Source organism: Megascapheus bottae, chromosome 8, assembly GCF_031878675.1.
Source record: "Megascapheus bottae isolate mThoBot1 chromosome 8, mThoBot2.hap1, whole genome shotgun sequence".
NCBI lineage: Eukaryota > Metazoa > Chordata > Mammalia > Rodentia > Geomyidae > Megascapheus > Megascapheus bottae.
In genome coordinates, this window is record NC_143516.1 from 39,473,047 (window position 1) to 39,493,960 (window position 20,914).

Genomic DNA, 20,914 nt, shown 5'->3' on the forward strand with positions numbered 1-20,914 from the left:
TTAACTGGAGATAAAGAGTCTCAGAGACTTTAGTGCCTGGGCTGGCTTTGAAATTGGATCCTCAAATCTCAGCCTCCTGAGAAGCTAGGATTACAGGCTTTGAGACACCACACCCATCTTAGTTGCTCTTTTTAAAAGAGTTTTACTTAGCCATCTGGGGTTAAGTGGTTAAAGTAACAGGATAAACAGAGTTGCTGATTTTTACACTGACTAAACATGAAGTAAAGATACAGGAAGCAAGATGTTCTCAGGAAGCCAAGAAGTAGCATCCAAAGGTTCAGGCATAGAAAACTAATAAGCATATGGTATAAATAAGTTCACATTGGTCTCAAAATTCCAATTACCCAATAAATTAAGAAAGATTCCTGAATTGAATAGAATACAATAGAATAGAATTAGAGCTATTTTTTAAAGTGTGGGTTGGGGGGGAGTAAAGAATGAGCTTCTTTAATAGCGTGTGTGAAGTAGAAAGGTGGGGGGTACAAAAGAGAGAGACACAAGAGAAAGAGAGGTGACTGGGGCCTGAACTCAGGGGTCCTTGCACTTTTGCTTAGGTTTTTCATCCAAGAAACTCTACTACTTGAACCAGAGCCAGAATTCTACTTATAGTTTTTGGTTGGTTAGTTGGAGATTATAGTTTCTCAGGTTTGTCTGACTGGACTGGTTTTGAACCTCAGTCCTCAGATCTCAGCCATCTGAGTAGCTACAATTACAAGTGAGAGCCAATGGTACCCAACCCTTTGATAGATTTTTTTTTATTCTTTGGTATTTTTAAGTCTGTAATCATTTTTTAAGAACTTGAGGCCAACCACATGCCAGTCACTCACACCTGTAATCCTAGCTACTCAGAAGACTTACATCAAAGCTAGCATAGACACAGAAGTCCTTAAGATTCCTATCTTTAACTACCAGAAAGCCAGAAATGGAGCTGTGGCTCAAAGTGGTAGAGTGCTAACCTTGAGCTGAAGAACTTATGAATAGCACCAAGGTCCAGATTTCAAGCCTCATGACCAAAAACAAAACAAAACAAAAACAGAACTTGAGGCCAGATGCAGTGGCTAATGCCTCTAGTCCAGCTTTTCAGAAAGCAGATACCAAAAGGATCAGGGTTTGAGGCTTTCTCAAACAAAAAGACAGAGAGAGAGAGAGAGAGAGAGAGAGAGAGAGAGAGAGAGAGGGAGAGGGAGAGGGAGAGGGAGAGGGAGAGGGAGAGGGAGAGGGAGAGGGAGAGGGAGAGGGAGAGGGAGAGGGAGAGGGAGAGGGAGAGGGAGAGGGAGAGGGAGAGGGAGAGGGAGAGGGAGAGAGAGAGCAAAAGAAAAAGGAATTAGTGAGACCATTAATCAACAAATAAGTCTCTGTGGTTTATACCTATAAACTACATGGAAGCATATGTATAAGGATCACAACCTGAGGCTGGTCCTTGACAAAAATGTTGAGAACCTAGAAAATAACTAAAGCAAGGGTAGTGGCTCACACTTGTAATCCTAGTTACTCAGGAGGCTGAGATCTGAAGATCAAGGTTCAAAGCCAGCTCAGGCACAAAAGGACCTGAGACTCTTAAATCCAATTAACCTCCAGAAAATGGGAAGTGGAGCTTGGCTCAAGGGTAGGTGGTAGCCTTGAGCTGAAGAGCTCAGGACAATGCACAGGCCCAGGGATAAGGCATAGCCTTGAACTGAAGACCTCAGAGGCAGCACCCAAACCAGAGTTTAAGCCCCGTGACCCACAAGAAAGAAAGAAAGAAAGAAAGAAAGAAAGAAAGAAAGAAAGAAAGAAAGAAAGAAAGAAAGAAAGAAAGAAGGAAGGAAGGAAGGAAGGAAGGAAGGAAGGAAGGAAGGAAGGAAGGAAAGAAAGAAAGAAAGAAAGAAAGAAAGAAAGAAAGAAAGAAAGAAAGAAAGAAAGAAAGAAAAAGCTCAAATGGGCTAAGAATGTCTGGAAACAAGAAATAGAAGATTTCAAGAAGAATGAGGTCAAGGAAAGGCTATGGAACAACAAATAACAAATTAGAAAATCCGAAGTTTAATTGCTGATGTTTTTGTTTGGTTGGTTTTTGAGGTATATCTTACATTGCACATGCTGGTTTCAAAGCAAAGCTCAGATGATGTGCCAATGAATAGAAATAGGAGACAAGGAAAATGTTGGTACTCACACACTAAAAGTACTACTAAGTTACAGACCATCATTAGGCATGGTAGTGAAGGTCAGTAGTCACAGCCCTTGGGAGGCTGGGACAGGAAGGTCACTTAAACTCAGGAATTTGAGACCATCTGAGCAGCATAGCAAGACACTTTTTTCTTTTTTTGCTAGTCCTGGGGCTTGAACTCAAGAGCCTGGGCACTGTCCTTGAGCTTTCTCAAAGCTAGAGCTCTACCACTTGAGCCACAGCACCACTTCTGTCTTTTTCTTTTTTTTTCCATATATTTTTATTGTAATTAATAGAAGGGTTACATTATATTCATCAGATAGAAGGGGCATTACTTCACATACATTGATACCCTTTTTCATGTCTTGGTCCCCACTTCCCTCCCCCCGACTTCTGTCTTTTTCTATACATGTGGTATTGAGGAGTCAAACCCAGGGTCTCATGCACGCTAGGCAAGCACTCTTACCACTAGGCCAAACTCCTGGCCCCCAAGATACTGTCTTAAAAAGTAATAACAGAGTCAGGCACAGATAACTCATACCTGTAATCTTAACCACTCAGCAGGTTTGAGATCTGATGATTATGGTTCAAATACAGCCCAGGGAGAAAAGTTACAGAGACTCTTATCTCCAATGAACCATCAAAAAGCCAGAAGTAACCAGCCTTGAGCAAAAAAGCTAAGGAATAGTGCCTGAGTGCAAGCCCCAGTACCAGCCCCAAAATTAATCATAATAATAGCTAGGTTATTTAAGGCTTGGACTATGAATGGAAATAGGAATAGAAAATAAAGGTTAAAACGAAAAACAGCTTTAAGCCGCTCTAAGCCGGGGCACAGTGGCTCATGCCTGTAATCCGCTAATTCAGGAGGCTGAGATTTGAGGATCAAGGTTCAAAGCCAGCCCAGGCACAAAAGGACCAGGAGTCTTATCTATCTCCAATTAACCACTAGAAAATGGGAAGTGGGGCTTGGCTCAAGGGTAGGGCAGTAGCCTTCAGCTGAAGAGCTCAGGAACAGATCTCAGGCCCAGGGCTAGGTTGGTAGCCTTGAGCTGAAGAGCTCAGGGACAGCACCCAGGCCAGACTTCAAGCCCAATGACACCCCCCCCCCCAAATAAAAGAAAAACAGCTTTAAATAAAAAGTTGAAGCCAACAACACTGGGTGATAATACAGCCTACCTATAGACTATTTCCCTCCCAGACATTAACTCATTTTATATTTTACATAATGTTTGCACCAAATGTAGTATCTTTTTCTGCTTTATTTTACAGACACATCTTACAAGAAGTCAAAGTGAAAGTTAACAGCCTCTTCTCTTCCTGCCTTACCCTGTTCCCTCCTGGTGGTGGATTCAAGAACCGAAATGAAAGTTATAGGTGGGGTGCAGTGGCTCATGCCTGTAATCCTAGCTACTCAGGAGGATGAGATCTGAAGACCACAATCCAAAGCCAGCCAGGGCACTAAAGTCCAGGAGACTCATCTCCAGTTAACCAGCAGAAAACCAGAAGTGGCCCCATGGCTCAAGGTAGGGTAGTAGCTTTGAGCTGAAGAGCTCAGGGACAGCATCCAGGCTCAGAGTTAAGGTCCAAGTCCCACAATGACAGATAGAAAGAAAGAAAGATAGAAAGAAAGAAAGAGAAGTAAAGATTATTCCTGAGTGAATCTGGGAACTTTTCTGATTGGCTCATTCAAATTTATTTTAACACTTACCAACATCTCCATAAAGATACAGACCCCTGGGAGGTTTGCTCCTTGAAAAAAGCTGCAAAGTAAAAACAAATTATAAATCCCTGCCATGAAAATAACCAAACAGAATCACATATTGTGATATATATAGATTAAATATTATTAATATATTATATAGTATTACAATTATATATAATTATTATATACAATAAATAAGAAAGCTTCATATAAATTTATGAACTCAGATTATTTTGCAGCTTTAAAAGACAGAAATTCTGACATACATTGCAATGTGGAAAAACCCTGGAAACATTTTGTTAGCTGAAATAAGTCACAAAAAGACAAATACTGTACAATTCTACTTATATGAGGCACTTAGAGTAGACAAAAAAAAAAATCAGAGACAGCTAAGCATGGGAGTGCATTCCTGTAATCCAAGAGTTAGGAGGATTCTAGTCCAAATCTGGACTAAAAGCATGAAATTGTATCATAAAAATATCTAAAGCAAATAAGTGCCAGGGGATGTAGCTCAAGTGGCTAGCAAGCATAAGGATCAAACTCCAATACTTTCAAAAAGAAAAGATGTTAAGAAATAAGGAAATGAAGCTGGAGGTGTTGGCTCATGCCTATAATCCTAGCTACTCGGGAGGCTGAAATCTAAGGGATCAAGGTTCAAAACCAGCCAGGACACTAAAGAACATGAGAATCTTACCTCCAATTAATCACTAGAAAACGGGAAGTGGGGCTGTGGCTCTAGGGGTAGGGCAGTAGCCTTGAGCTGAAGAGCTTAGAGACAGTGTCCAGGCCCAGAGTTCAAGCCCCATGACCCACAAAAAAAAAAAAAAAGAAAGAAAAAAAAGAAAAAGAAAAGAAATAAAGAGAAAAAATAAATAAGGAAATGAGATTAATACAGGTGGTTCCAACATGTGACAAAAAGAATTTTTAGAAATGGGGGTGGGGGAGGAAAGAGGATGCTTCTTACAAAACAATGTAGGGATTTTCCTAGAACTGAAAGAATATCTAGGATTATGGGGACCTCATGTCCAACACATTAAAAGAAATAAGATCCATTCCAAATTACAATACTGAATTTTTTGTTGCCAGTCCTGGGACTTGAACTCAGGGCCTGGACACTGTCCTTGGATACTTTTTGCTCAAGGCTAGTACTCTGCTACTTGAGCCACAGCATCACTTCTGGCTTTTTCAGTGTATGAGGTACCGAGGAATCAAACCCAGAGCTCTGTGCATACTAAACAAGCACTCTACCACTAGGCTATGCTCCCAGCCCAATATTGAATTTTTTTTTTTAAGATTTATTTTTAATCTTTTTTTTTTTTTTTGCTAGTCCTGTGGCTTGAGCTCAGGGCCTGAGCATTGTCCTTGGGCTTTCTCTACCACTTGAGCCACAGCACCACTTCTGGCTTTTTCTATGTATGTGGGGCGCTGAGGAATCGAACCCAGGTCTTCGTGCATGCTAGGCAAGCACTCTTACCACTAGGCCAAACTCCTAGCCCCCAATATTGAATTTTTTAAACATGGGATTTTAAGAATATCCTGTCAACTTCTGGGATGATAGTGAGCTCAGATTTGGGACATGGATCACAAATGACAAAAGCATGAAATTATTTCCAGTGTAATTCACCAAAATACTCATCAGTGTGAAGATTATTTTTTTTCATGCATACAAGCTCTAAGAAAACCTCCTACATGAAAAGAAGAAAACACAGGACCTAGTTCTCTGAGGAAACCAGAGGCCTGATGAGACAGAAAAGGGGACAGCACTAGGACCATACCTCAGAAGAAGCCTGTTTCTGCTCTGTCTCTCTCTCCAGCCCTCCCTTGATCTGTCATCTGTCTCTCTCTCTCTCTCTCTCTCTCTCTCTCTCTCTCTCTCTCTCTCTCTCTCTCTCAGAGAGTACTAGGAATTCGACTCAAAGTTTCATACTTGCTAGGCTAGACATGATGGCAAATAGCTGTACATAATACCAGCAATGGGGGGCAGACACAGGAGAACCAAAGTTTGAGGCTACCCTGGACTATGGAATGAGACCTTGTCTCAAAACAATAACAATAACAACAAAATAATCCAAGGTAGTTCTCATCAAAGTTATAAATTGAAATATATGTTCTCTGCCGGGTGGCTCATGCCTGTAATCCTAGCTACTGAGGAGGCTGAGAACTGAGGATCAGGGTTCACAGCCAGCTCCACCACTAAAATAATGAGATTGTTATCTCCAGTTAATCACTAGAAAATGGGAAGTGGGGATATGGCTCCAGGGGTAGGGCAGTAGCCTTGAGCTGAAGAACTCAATGACAGCACCCAGGCCCAGAGTTCTACCCCTATGACCCACAAAAAAATAATAAAATAAAATATGTTCTCTTCTTTCTGGATGTCTGACCACCTGTTATTTCAGCCTAATTTCCATTAGGACAATTAGATAATAAGGGTGCTGCTGTTAAGATAAAAGTATTATTTTCAGTTTGTTGAAAATGTAGGAATAGGGAGGGGGTAGGAGGAGAGAAATGGGTACAAAAATATGAGAGAAGGTGTATCAATGTGTGAGAAGTAATGCACCTACTACCCGATGAATGTAACTATAAGTCCTCTATACGTTATCCCAACAATTTAAAAAACATTTTTTAAGAAAATACAGGAATACTACTTTTCCTGCTTCTCTCCACTCCCCCTACCACTGCATTATTATCTTCCCAAATGACAGAATCAGAGACAATGATTCCAGCTGGAATGCTAAGTATAATTACATCTTTTATAATCTCGCATTATATTGTTCTCAATATGGACTTTTTAATAAACGTAGATCACTTCAGGTGTCTATGAAGATCTTTAAAAACAAACAAGCAAAAAAAAAAAACAACCTGAACTATATGTTAGCATCCATAAACTACCTTGAAATAAAAATATTTTAATGCTGCTGCTTTGCAAAATTACCTTCTAAACCCTACCTACATAAGGAGGGCTTTAAAACTTGCCACCCTATGGCTACAGGCTAGCTATATAGTTGTAGATAAAACAAGAGTATATGGACTTTTCTCAGGCTGTTTTAAATTGCCATTATGCAGATTTCAGCCTCCTGAGTAGCTAGGATTATAGCATGAGCCAATACCATCCAACATAAATCTTTTTGTCTAGAGTGACTTCACGAAGACTTTATTTAGAACAAGGAATGATACATTGTGCTACATTACTAAGTGACAGGAACTTTTCAGCTTTCTTGCAATCAGATGGGACCACTGTTGTACATGTAGTCCATCATTGATTGCTAAAAACACTATGTGATACATGACTGTAAGTTGACCCCAAATCTCAACTTCCTTACTATGAAGTCTCCTCCCAAGAGATGAAAAGAACATGGCTGCCTACATACCCCTGATTAATGGAAAAGATCTGCAAAGTTGCTCCATATGCTATTTAATTCCCTCCCTCCCTGACTCTAGAAATGCTTGATTCGGCTGGGTAAAAGTAATTTTAATTATAGTGATTTACATGAACTACTTACCATTTATGCCTAATTACCTCACAGCATAATAACAATTATGCATACATTAAATGTGTCAGATTACCCTGGTTGTAAGTTTTTTTCATAACAAAAGTAAAATGTCTATGAATGTTCATTCTTCATAGTTTGCTACACATATGGCCTAGTCCTCTGCTCATAACTTCTTCAAATATTTATTTTAAAAAGCACTGTCTTTTTTTTCTTTTTTTCATATATTTTTATTGTAATTAAAAGAAGGGTTACATTATATTTGCCAGATAGGAGGTACATTAATTCACATACATTGATACCCTTTCTCATGTCTTGGTCCCCATTTCCCTCCCCTCTCCCCCACCCCTCATCTTGTTTTCCCCCCTTCCCTATCCAATTTCAAATAACCAAATACAAATATATCCAATATATCAGATAACAAAGTGAAATACTGTAACAATATGAGATAACCAAGAGACAGCAAAAGAGATGAGAGATAACATAGTACATTAAGGACAACAATCACTCATTATATGGCTTTTGTTTCTATATCCTAGAGGTCCTTTCATTTAGCATCATACTATATGGCTTTATGTATCTAGGAAAAAGCACTGTCTTATAAGTAAAGGCAGCATAATAATCTGCCACCAATTCTTCCTGGACGATTTATAAATCTGTGAAGTAGGTGCATATCATATTGATATGCTAGCTTCCATTTTTAAGAAAGTTTCTATAGGATTACAATGAGAGAAAGAAAGAAAAAAGATCAGTTCACTATATTGAAATATTTAAATATCTGCATTTAAAACAAAATCAAGCCAGACAATAATCGCTTGTACCTGTAGTCCTAGCTACTCACGAGGATGGCAGTTCAAAGACACCCAGGAATATAATTTGAGATCCCATCTCAATCAATTCTGAATGTGGTATGTGCTTGTCATTTTAGTGACATGGGAGCTGTAAATACAAGAATCACAATCCAGATAGACATATCATTCAAAACTTGACAAAGGCAAAAAGGGCTGGGTGCCAATGGCTCACATCTATAACCCCAGCTACTTAGGGGTCTGAGATCTGAGGATCATGGTTCAAAGCCAGCCCAGGCAGAAAAATCTGGTAGACTCTTATCTCTACTAACCTACTAAAAATGCTAAAAGGGGTAGGGAAGGGAAACAGGGACAAAAACATGAGAAGGGGTATCAATGTGAAAAAGTAGTGTATCCACGACCTGACTACTATAACCTCTCTATACATTACTCTGATAATAAACTAAAATTAAAATTAAAATGCTGGAAGTAGAGCTGTAGCTCAAGTGGTAGAGTATTGGCCTTGAGCAAAAAAAGCAAACAGTACCCAGATCTTGAGGAAAGAAAGAAAGAAGGAAGGAAAGAAGGAAGGAAGGAAGGAAGGAAGGAAGAAAGAAAGAAAGAAAGAAAGAAAGAAAGAAAGAAAGAAAGAAAGAAAGAAAGAAAGAAGGAAAGAAAGAAAGAAAGAAAGAGAAAGAGACAGGAGTTTGGCCTAGTGGTAGAGTGCTTGCCTAGCATGCATGAAGACTCAGTACCACATACATAGAAAAGCTAGACGTGGTGCTGTGGCCCAAGTGGTAGAGCACTAGCCTTGAGGAAAGTCCAAGGACAGTGCTCAGGCCCTGAGTTCAGTCCCCAGGACTGGCAAAAAAAAAAAAAGGAAAATATAACCCAAAAGTACTGATATATGATATGCAGTATGAGTGTGGACTTTTTTTGTTGTGTTTTTTGTTTTTAATGGTGCTCCTGAAATGTGAACTCAGGGTCTTGGCACTGTCCCTAAGCTGCTTTTGCTCTACTACTTGAATCATGGCTCTACTTACAGCTTTTTAAATAGTTTATTGGAGTTAAGAGTCTCATAGACTTTCCTGCCTAAGATGGCTTTAAACTGTAATCCTCAGATCTCATCCTTATATGTAGCTAGGATTATAGATGTGAGCCATGGATGTACAGCAATGTGTTCTAGAGAATTTACCACACAAGCAAAAATTTTAAAACAAAAACAAAAAACTTGGCTTAGAAGAAGAGGAAGAATGGTGACCAGTCAAATGAGAAGAAATGGGAGCTGGGTACTGGTGGCTCACACCTGTAATCCTAGCTATGCAGGAGGCTGAGATCTAAGGATTGAGGTTCAAAGACATGAAAATCCATGATACTCTTATCTTCAGTTAACCACCAGATAACCAGAAGTGGTGCTATGATCCAAGTGGTAGGGTATTAGTTTTGAGCTAAAGAGCTCAGGCCCAGAGTTGAAGCCCCCGGCTGATCAAAAAATTAAAAAAGAATTGATTTCTTGGGTTGAATCAGATTATAGTTCCTATTACTACTAACATCCCTTATAATTTAAAGTTGATGACACTGATGACATTGACTTTACTAATTGGATAAGGAATGAGAGTTTCCTACAGTGGCAGAATTTCAGCAAAAGTTCAGTGGAGACAGAGGAAGCAACCCTTTCCCTTCTACACACACCCTAAGCCCATTCATGAGTCATGGCCATATAGGAAGTGGTTTTTCCTACTACTGTTTTTTTTTTAATTTTATTAATTTTTTGTTTGTGTAGTACAAAGAAACCAAACCCAGGGCCTCCTGTGTGCCCTCCTGAGTGCTAGGCAAGCACTCTACCACTAAGCCACATTCCCAGTTCAGTACTGGGATTGTAACTTAGAGCTTTGTACTTGATAGGTAATCAACCACTTGACCTCAAACCATGCAGGGATTATCTTAAAAGAAAAACAGGGTCCAGCAGCTGACTAGGTACCTAAGACCCTGATGTGATACTCTACTCTTTCCTATCTCTCATGCTTCAGATAGCAAGACAAGTAAAGGAGAAAGACAAAAACAACAACTTAGCTGGGCACCAGAGGCCCACATCTGTATCCTAGCCACCAAAGAGGCTGAGATTTGAAGATGTAATTTGAAGCCAGCCCAAGCAAGAAAGCCTATGAGACACTTACCTCCAATGTATAACCAAAAAACCAAGAAGTAGTGTTCAAGCAGTAGTGCTGTCCTTGAGCACAAAAGCTCAGGGTCTGTGAGTAGGCCCTGAATTGAAGCCTCAGACTGGCACCAAAATTAAAAAAAGGGCTGGCCCAATAGTAGTAGACCGTTAGCCTAGCAAGCACAAGGCCCAGAATCCAAACCCTAATACCACACACACACACACACATACACACACACACACACACACACACACACACACACACACACACACACACATTACTAAAAAGGAAACATCATACTGCTTTCTCCACAACTACTCCCAGATCTAAGCTGGAAGAAAAGCATAGAATTGTGTCAAAATTTTGGCTGAGATTGGACTCGTTTTTTAATCACCTATGAAACTGAATCCATGAAGAAGAAAACAAACTGTGGAACATGAAAAGCTGACAACACTCCTTTAAAGAAACTGATAGGATACCTGTAATCCAAGCTACTCAGGAAGCTGAAATCTGAGGACACTGGTTCAAAGCCATCTCAGGCACTAAAAAGTTCATGAGATTCTTATCTCAATTAATCACCAGAAAACCGGAAGTTGTACTGACAAAAAAAAAGAAAGAAAGAAAGGAAAAAAAAGAAAGAAACATAGGAAACTATTGAGCTGTTTCATGATCACACCCATTGCACTGAGTCCTTTTTGAGCAATACCTACACTTTTAACTGTTCCATCTGTCACACAAACCTCCTCACCTTTGACAAAAAGCCTCCTGCCTCTACACTGTACCCTTTAAGGTCTTCATATAGCTTCTGCAAACACTGGACGACTCTTCTTTGATGTTCATCATCCTTTAGCTCACAAGCTTTGATCAGAAAGTCATAATGGTCCAGGGGTCCTTGGCAAATAGCCAAAGCTTTCGAATGGGCTTCAGTGGTAGCAGATGAGGCGATGTTATCCAATGTCTGAACTGTATAAGCTATAAACAAAAACATATAACATTTTAGACTTCATTAAATTACTATATTTCATAGCGCAAGTACCCCAAATACTTCGTTTGGTGCTGGGGATTCAACCTAGGGTTTCATGTACATTAAATATATGTTCTACCACTGTGCAATGCCCTCACCCACCCTTTTCTTCTTTCCCTTCCTTGCTTTCTTTTTTTCTTTCCTTCTTTCTTTTTTTTTTCTTTTCACCAGTCCTAGGGCTTTAACTCTGGGCCTGAGGCTTTGTCAAGGCTAGGGCTCTACCACTTGAGCCATAGCACCATTTCCAGCTTTTTTCTATGTATCTGGTAGGAGGATTAGGATTACAATAGCGCAAAACCTAGGTACATAAGGTTATATAGAATGAGACTAAATGAAAGAATCCCTAGGATATGGAAACAAGAGCTTTATCTGGTATGATTGTAGTTCTTAATGTATTATGTTATTTCTCTTCTCTTTTGTTGCCCTTTGGTTAATCTTATATTGTTACTGTATCTGACTTTGTTACCTGGTATATTGTATATAAGTTTATTTGCTTATTCGAAACAGGAAAGAGAAGGGGGAAAAACAAGATGATTGGGAAGGTGGGGGAAATGGGGACAAAAACATGAGAAGGGGTATCAATGTGTGAAAAGTAATGCACCCACTATGTGGCAAATGTAACTGTAACCCCTCTATATATTACCCCAACAATAAAAAATAAAATTAAAAAAGAAAGAAAAAGAAAAGGCTGGAATTTGTGCTGTGGCTCAAGTGGTAGAGTTCTAGCCTTGAGAAAGCCCAAGGACAGTGCTCAGGCCCTGAGTTCAAGCACCAGGGACTGGCAAAAAAAAAAAAGTGCAATGATTGTGACTGGTAGAGGCAATCAGGGCAACAATATGTACAGACTTATGAAGGGCAGTGAAATATACAGAACCTACTTGTCTAACAATGCTCAGGAATAGCTATCCAGATTTTTTTCTTCTGTCTTTCCTTTTTTCTTTCTTTCTTTCTTTCTCTCTTTTTGAAGTTCTGTTTTGTTTTGTTTTTGGTCATGGGACTTGAACTCTAGGCCTGGCATTGTCCCTGAGCATTTCAGCTCAAGGCTACCACTCCACCCCTTGAGCAACAGTGCCACTTCCAGTTCTCTGGTGGTTAATTGGAGATAAAAGGCTCAGGTCTCAGTCTCCTGAGTAACTAAGATTACAGACATGAGCCACTTTGCCCAGCTGCTTGAGTTTTTAAATATAGTATTGGTGTTTGTAGTAAGGACCTACCACTTGGACCATACCTCTAGCCCTTTATGCCTTAAGTTATATTTAGATAGGGCTTGTGCTTTTTGCCTAGGCTGGTCTTAGACTGTGATCCTTCTATCACTACATAGGGAGGATTACAGTCATGAACCACTACAACTAGTTTGCTCTTTGGAAATAGTCTTAGTAACTAATTGCCTAGGTTTGCTCAAACTTCATTTCTCTTGCCCTCTGCCTCTCCAGTAGTTGAGATTACAATTGTAAATCACTGAGCCTAGCCAATCAATAGATAGATAGATAGATAGATAGATAGATAGATAGATAGATAGATAGAGATAGAGATTTTTTTTTTTTTGCCAGTCCTGGGGCTTAGACTTAGGGTCTGAACATTTTCCTTGGGCATTCTTCAAGGTTAGGGTTCTACCACTTGAGCCAGAGCACCACTTCTGGCTTTTTCTATGTATATGGTACCAAGGAATCAAACCCAGGTCTTCATGCATGCTTAGGCAAGCACTTTACCACTAGGCCATGCTCTTGGCCCATCTCTTTAAATATTTTTTAATGCCCTTCCTACATGTTCAGAAATCTCATTCCCCGCATTAACCACCTCTACTAGGTCTTTTCTTTTGTTTTTGTCAGTCTTGGGGCTTGAACTCAGGGTCTGGGCAGTCTGGGCGCTGTCCCTGAGCTCTTCAGCTCAAGACTACCCACTACCCCTGGACCTGGGTGTTGTCCCTGAGCTCTTCAGCTCAAGGCTACCCTACTCTTGAGCCAAGCCACACTTCTGGGTTTTTTCAGAGGTTAATTGGAGATAAGAGTCTCAGGTCCTTTTGTGCCAGGCTGGCTTTGAACCTTGATCCTCATATCTCAGTCTCCAGAGTAGCTAGGATTATAGGCATGAGCCCCACCATGCCTGGCTTCTTCTACTAGCTCTTTCTTTCTCTCAACCATTTCCCATCTTTTTAGAAAACACTAATAATAATAGCAAAGCCTTGATCCAATCGTCATAAAACATACGGCCTTCCTCCTTCCTTTCACCGTCTTCCTCCTTCCTTTCACCGCAGGGATCTCTACTTTTTGTGGTCTCACCCCCATATCCTGCTCATTTCTCAGCCCACTGTGATCAGACTTCTGCCAAAGTCCCCTAAAGCACTGTGGTCAAATGCAGCAGCTACTTCTAGTCTTCATAGCCCTGTTTATAATTGCAAGCTGTCTCATTTCAAGGAGTTATTCATATGAACTATCAGGACTAGGGACAAAGTATGTTGTTTCTTTTGGCATCTGCTTTTGGGAAACTTAAAATCCCTCACATCTGTTTTTATTTTCTAACATCTTTAGTCAGTAGTATATACTTTCTTCTCATTTTTTCAAAAAAGAAAACCAAGGTGTACTGAAGATAGATCATTCACTGAGCTAGCCAGCAATTATAAAAACAGAAGCAGTCGGCAAGAATCTCAAGGCTGAGCTGAGAGATTGGCCAGCTTAGCCCTTGGATAGCAGCTGTATAAATTGAAATACAAAAGGCTTCTCAAAAGCTGCACTAAATTAAATCTGTTACTACATCAGTGTACACAAATTATGTGATGCTGCTGCCATATTATTTTGATTTGTATTAATTTGTCGTATTGTACTCCAAATGGACAGTGGGAAAATGCCATTCTGAAGTACCACACACTATCTACAAACATAAATGGAAGACGGTGGAAGCCTAAAAAGTCTACACTATTTTTTTTTCCTGACACCTCAATTTTATACCTTATTCCACTGCTTCTCCAAAACCAAGTTTCAGAAAGCCCTTAGTACACACTCCATAGCCTACCTGCTACAAGTTTAAGTTAGAGGTAGCATGTGGTACGCATCTGTGCACCAACTACTTGGGAGTTTAAGGCAAGAAGATCCTAAATTCAAAGCCAGCTAGATAATTGAAACCCTGTCTTGAAATAAAATTAAAAGGAAAGGCAGCCAGGTACCAAAGGCTTATGCTTACAATCCTAGTTACTCAGGAGCTGAAGTCTGAAGATCATAGTTCAAAGCTAGCTCAAGTAGACAAATCTGAGAGACTCTTATTTCCAATAACCAGCAAAGAACTTAAGCCATAGGGCTTAAGTAGTAAGTACAAGCCTTGAGAGATTAAAATCAAACCAGAGAATGAGGCTCTGAATTCAAACCCCAGTACTGGCTCAAAAACAATAAATTTTTAAAAAAGAAAAAAAGAAGTAAAAGCAAAGTTGTGTATCAGTGGCCTATAATCTTAACTTCCTAACTACTCAGGAGGCTGAAATCTGAGGGTCACAGTTTAAAGCCAGTCTGGGCTAGCCATAATTAAAAGCAAGAACTGCAAGTGGTAGAGCACCAGCCTTGAGTGAAAAATAAAAAGCCTGAGTTCAACCCTTAGTGTTGGTACCCCCCCAAAAAAATGAAAGCAATTGGGAATTATATAATATGTGAATTACATCTACATTATTATATAGTTATGTTTTAAAAGTGGATTAGAAACCAGCCCAGGTAAGAAAGTCTATAAGACTCTTAGAGGGGAAGAGGGAGGGGGTGAAGGAGTTAAAGGTGTCTTTCTGTAAAGATTTCTTATCAGATTATAGGGGGGAAAGTTGGAGATATAGGAGATGACATATGTCCATGTAAATGTGCAATTTTTAAGGAAAAAAATTTTGCATTCATTCCTGGAGAACCGTATATCCAGAAATGTTCAATATAATTGGTGATTATTCTGGCTATCTCAAAGTGTTGTTACCAACTAAAATGAATAATTAAGAAATCATAAGAAACCAACAGCAGGTCATGATAGAGCATGCCTGTAATCCTAGCGACTACACAAGAGACTAAGGCAGGAGGACAACAAATTCAAGGCTAGCTAGAGCTTTAATAGATTTCATCAACAATAGATCAGGAAATGCATTTATGTAAACCAAAAAAGCTAAATTCTTTGTCTTCATTTTATCACCTTAAGATTTCTTCTCAAAACTGGGATTTCAAGCTGGAGTTTGGCCCAGTGGTAGAGTGCTTGCCTAGCATGCACAAAGCCCTGGGTTTGATTCCTTAGTACCACAGACACAGAAAAGAAAAACAAACAAACAAACAAACAGAAGTGGTACTGTGGCTCAAGTAAGTGGTAGGGTGCTAGTTTTGAGAAAACTCAAGGGCAGTGCCTAGGCCCTGAGTTCAAGTCTCAGGACAGATAAAAAAAAAATTGTATTAAACTGCGTTTAAGTTTAAAAACTTGATTATCTTGGCCATGCTAAATAGCCCATACCCACAATCCCAGCTGCTCAGGATGTAGAAAGAGATCAGACAGTCTGAGGTAAAAGAAATTATAGAGGGGCTGAGAGTTTGGCCTAGTGATAGAGTGCTTGCCTAGCATGCATGAAGACCAGTTTGATTCCTAGGTACCACATGCATAGAAAAAAGCCGGAAGTGGTGCTGAGGCTCAAGTGGTAGAGCTCTAGCCTTGAGAAAGTCCAAGGACAGTGCTCAGGCCCTGAGCTCAAGCCCAGGTCTGGTAAAATAAATTAGAGAAACCAGGCGCCTATAATCCAAGCTACTCAGGAATCGGAGATCTGAGGATTGAGGTTCAAAGCCAACTCAAGCACTACAAAGCCTTGAGACTCTTATCTCCAATTAATCATTAGAAAATGGGAAGTGGGACTGTGGTTTAAGGGTAGGGTGGCAGCCTTGAGCTGAAGAGCTGAGGGACAGTGCCCAGGCTTAGAGTTCAAGCCCCAAGACCTATCCCCGCCCTCCCCACACACAAAAGAATTTAAAAAGCTCTGTGCTAAAATCTACAAATATAATCTGTGGTGAGCTCTGAATGTAGTTACAATATTCAAGACATCAAGATAAACAGATGCCTGAGAAGGCAGAGCCAAAGATAATGACCTGAGTTAAGGAAGGATACTAACAAGAAATCATGAAAAAAAATGACAAAATGGAATCAAAACATCAAAAGAGCCAGCAAAGGAAGGGAGGAGGTACACTTAGCCTTGCCAGAAAGCTCAAAAACACAAGAATATATAGCACACTTGAGAAAATGAACGAAGTTCAAAGCAGCAAAGAAATAAAGCAGAGAGCAAAGAAAAACAAGAGAGAGCTCTTGAGGAAGTATGAAGAAATCAGGTAGGACAAGGCCTTGCAATGATCAACAGCTGAAATTGAATCCTAAAGACAAATAAGAAAGCACTTGGGAATTTGAGTGCATAATGTTATGCTTAGGGACATATACCTATTATCTCAACACTGGAGAGACTGAGGTAAGAGCATTCTGAGTATAAGCCAAGCAGTTACAAAATGAGTTCAAAATTGAGGCCAGCCTGTGATATATAGTGAGACTATACAGTTTTAGTAGTTATCTGGTCTCCCATATATTCAAGAGTCCTAAGGCAGACTAATCAAAATTCTTAAAAAAAATAATTATGGAATAAAGAGGCTTTACTTCTTCGTGAAGGGAAATAAGACTGTTTTCAAAAAGAACACATGCTTAGTTAAATGAAATCAAAACTATATGAGGAATTTATATTTCTAGTTTAAAATGTTTACCCAACTGCTGTGAGAAAAATGCACAATCAGGAAAAGCACATTTAATATTTCTAAAGGGCTGGATTAAAATTTCAGCTGTAAACTTCATTACTGTAATTAGATTTTAATGCATATTTATTAAACATCCATTCAAATACTGTGAGCAAAGTATTCATGAGTTATTTATACATTTGTATTGATTTTACCCAACTGTAAACAGTAGCCACTGACCAGAAAATGTTCTACAGGAGTAAAAACTTATGTTGACAGCCCATTTATGCTTTGTTATCTTCTACTCACACCCAAAAGATAAATATTCCTCTGCCTTTTGGAAAACTACAGTGGTCATCAGTGACCCCAAAAGTCAAGACTTAACAGTGACATTGAAGACCTGTGTTTGATTAAGTGAAGGATAAACAAAGTAAAGAATAGGAGAAAATCAAATCTTAATTAAATGCTTTTCTTTAGAAAAACAACATAAGCCATCATCAAAGAATGCATCACAAGATGATTTACCTTATTTATAAAAGGCTGATTTAGGGGCTTTAAAATGGTGCTTTTGATTTAAATAGAAAAATTATGAAAATTAAAACTAAACACTTCCTGGTTATCATTCCTCTCCTTTAGAAGCCAGCAATCTTAAATATGCCAATGCATAAAATAAAAAAAGTACTTTAAATTTCATGATAACAAATCAGTAAAATACTGCGTCAAAATTTGAATAAAGCTATTCTGAAGTAATTATGTAGGAATGGCCTGGCATACTGAATAAAGTCTTAATAGTCATCCAGCTCCTATACTATTTAATAATGAGATTAGAGGGGACCATTTTCTTTCAAAAGATAAAGAAAATAAAGTAATTGATAGATTGTATCAGTTTTAAACTATATATGTTCATCTACATGTAAATGAGAATATTAAAATAGGATCTATCAAAGTTATGTTTAAAATTTCAAGGATAGGAGCAAGGCACAGTGGCTCACACCTGTAATCCTGGCTACTCAGGAGGCTGAGATCTGAGGATCAAGGTTCAAAGGCAGCCCAGGCACAAAAGGACCTGAGACTCTTATCTCCAATTAACCTCTAGAAAACGGATGGGGCTTGGCTTAAGAGTAAGGGGTGATGGTATCCTTGAGCTGAAGAGCTCAGGGACAATACCCAGGCCCAAGGGTAGGGTGTTAGCCTTGAGCTGAAGAGTTCAGGGAGAGCGTCCAGGCAGAGTTCAAGCCCCATGATCCCCCCCCCACCACACACACACACAATTGCAAGGCTAGGTATAGTGATACATTACCTAAACTCAGCATTCAATAGGCTGAGGCAGGAGGTTAGCAAGACACTATTTCAAGAATCAAACAGGGGCTGGGAGTTTGGCCTAGTGGTAGAGTGCTTGCCTAGCATGCACGAAGAATTCCTCAAGCACCACATAAATAGAAAGTCGTGCTAAGGCTCAAATGGTAGAGCTCTAGCCTTAAGAAAGGCCAAGGACAGTGCTCAGGCCCTGAGTTCAAGCCCAGGACTCGCAAAGAGAGAGAGAGAGAGAGAGAGAGAGAGAGAGAGAGAGAGAGAGAGAGAGAGAGAGAGAGAGAGAGAGAGAGAGAGAGAGAGAGAGAACCAAAAGCCAGGCACCAGTGGTTCACTATAATTCTAATTACCCAGGAGTCTAAAATCTAGAGGACGATAGTACAAGACAACCCAAGCAGAAAAGTCTAGGAGTCTCAAACTCCAAAATAAACATCAAAAGAACAGGACTAGAGAAGGCTCAATTAGTGGAGCACCAGCCTAGCAAGTGTGAGAATCTGAGTTCAAATCCTAGTACCAAAAAAGAAAGTATATAGCACTCAAAACCAGTATCTCACACCTATAATCCTAGCTACTCAGGAGGCTGAGATCTAAAGATCTCAGTTCAAAGCCAGCCTGGAAAGGAAAGTCCTTGAGACTCATATCCAATTAATCACACAATCACACAAAAAGCCAGAACTCATGCTGTAGCTCAAGTGGTAGAGCACTAGCCTTGAGCAAAAAAGATGCTACAGTTTGAGTCCCAGAACCAAAAAAAAAAATGAAAAAAGAAAGAAAGCATATACTAGGCACTGGCAACTCATGCCTGTAAGTCCTAGCGACTCAGAAGGCTGAGATCTGAGGATCATAGTTCCAACCCAGCCCAGGTAGGTAAATTCATGAGACTTCTCTACAATTAACCACCAAAAGCCAAAAGTAGAACTAGGACTCAAGTGGTAAAGCACTCCTCTTGAGCAGAAAAGCTCAGGGACAGTGACTAAGCCCTGAGTTCAAACCCCAGAACTAGCACAAAAAAAAAAAAAAAAAACCTCAAGCAAGCATATATAGGCTTGTATGCTTGTGTGTGTATACAATAAAACACATAATAAATGCATTGATCTAAATATACAACAAATAAGAAAACTATAATAAAAGTTATTTGTTAATGGATAGAACTGAAGGAAGTGAAGTAAGCCAGGCACTAAAGACAAATACTGTATGTTCTTTTTTTTTTTTTTTTGTCAGTCATGGGCCTTGAACTCTGGGCCCGGGTGTTGTACCTGAGCTCTTCAGCTCAAGGCTACCATCCTACTCCTTGAGCCACTTCCGGTTTTCTAGTGGTTAACTGGAAATAAGAATCTCACAGAGTTTAATGCCCAGGCTGGCTTTGAATTGTGATTCTCAGATCTGAGCCTCCTAAGTTGCTAGGATTACTGATGTGAGCCACTGTGCCTGGCCAAATACTATATGTTCTATGAAAACTCAAAGATGATTTTCATACCAACTAAATAGTTGTTACTATAATATAAGAAAGGGAGAGATGGGTAGAGAGTAAGGGAAAGCCAAACAATGAGCATCAAATACAGTTAGAACCTAGTGTGGTTGTGCATGCCTGTAATACTAGCACTATGAACACCATTGTAGAAGAATTATGAGGGTATTTTGTGAGACCCTGCCTCAAAAGAATTATTGTTAGATAGAAGGAATAAATTATACACTTCTACAGCTCAGTAAGCTGACTATAATTTGTAACAATTTACCCTATATTTCATGAAGAACTAAAGGAGTTGGAAAGATCCTAGCACTAAGAAATGACTTATGTTCAGTTGGGTGCTGGTAGCTTCATGAGTAATCCTAGCTATTTACAAGGCTGAGATCTGAGGCTTGAGGTTACAAACCAGCCCAGGCAGAAAACTCCATGAGAATCTTATCTCTAACCAGCAAAACTCTGGAAGTACAGATGTGCCTCAAATGGTAAAGCACCAGTCTTGTGTGCCAGTCTTGAAAATTGTCCTTGGGTGGCCCTAAGTTTAAGCCCTCGAGGAGGGGGAGGAGAAGCTCATTTTCATATACTCTTTCCTCTCCAAGATATGATCCCTAAGTTGGCTAGTTTTAATAAAATGCAGCTTTAGCCAGGCCGTGGTTCAAGCCTGTAATCCTAGCTACCTCAGGAGGCTGAGACCTGAGGGTCACAGTTCAAAGCCATCCGGGGCACTAAAGTCCGTAAGACTCTTTATCTTTAATTAACCACTAGAACATTGGAAGTGGCGCTGTGGCTCAAGGGGTAGGGTGGTAGCCTTGAGCTAAAGATCTCAAGGACTGCACCCAGGCCTGAAGTTCAAGCCCAATAACAGACTAAATAAATAAAATGCTACTTTAAACATAATTCTTACATTTTAGAAAACCTATAAACATTTGCTTCCTTGATATTTCTAGTTCTGTCTTCTCTGCCCTCTTCCAATAATGTGACTTTTTTTCAAGGACTCATCCTCAGCTTCTTCTGCTTTCCTTCTATAAATATTATCAGGCTCATTATTCCATTCTCCTGGTTCTCAGGGTCTCCTCTTTCAGCTTCACCTTCAAGTCTTCCTGCATCATACAACTAATTAGGC

At 39.7% G+C, this 20,914-nt stretch overlaps 1 protein-coding gene across 7 annotated transcripts in view; it reads right to left on the reverse strand.

The window, feature by feature from the left end:
* The window catches only part of Afg1l (AFG1 like ATPase), a 153,781-nt gene that overhangs the window by 126,341 nt on the left and 6,526 nt on the right, over positions 1–20,914 (reverse strand). For 4 of the 7 annotated variants that reach the window (XR_016536480.1, XM_090338340.1, XM_090338341.1 and 1 more), the window contains exons 2-3: positions 11,032–11,255; positions 3,852–3,903 (exon numbers count right to left, since the gene is read on the reverse strand). Coding sequence is in view for 2 of the 7 variants with exons in the window: in XM_090338335.1 (XP_090194461.1) it covers positions 3,852–3,903; positions 11,032–11,255 (276 nt within the window). In the remaining 5 variants the exon portion in view is untranslated. Of the gene's footprint in view, positions 1–3,851; positions 3,904–8,154; positions 8,242–11,031; positions 11,256–20,914 lie in introns of those variants that run through there. The other 3 variants (XM_090338338.1, XM_090338337.1, XM_090338339.1) reach the window with 3 other exon arrangements.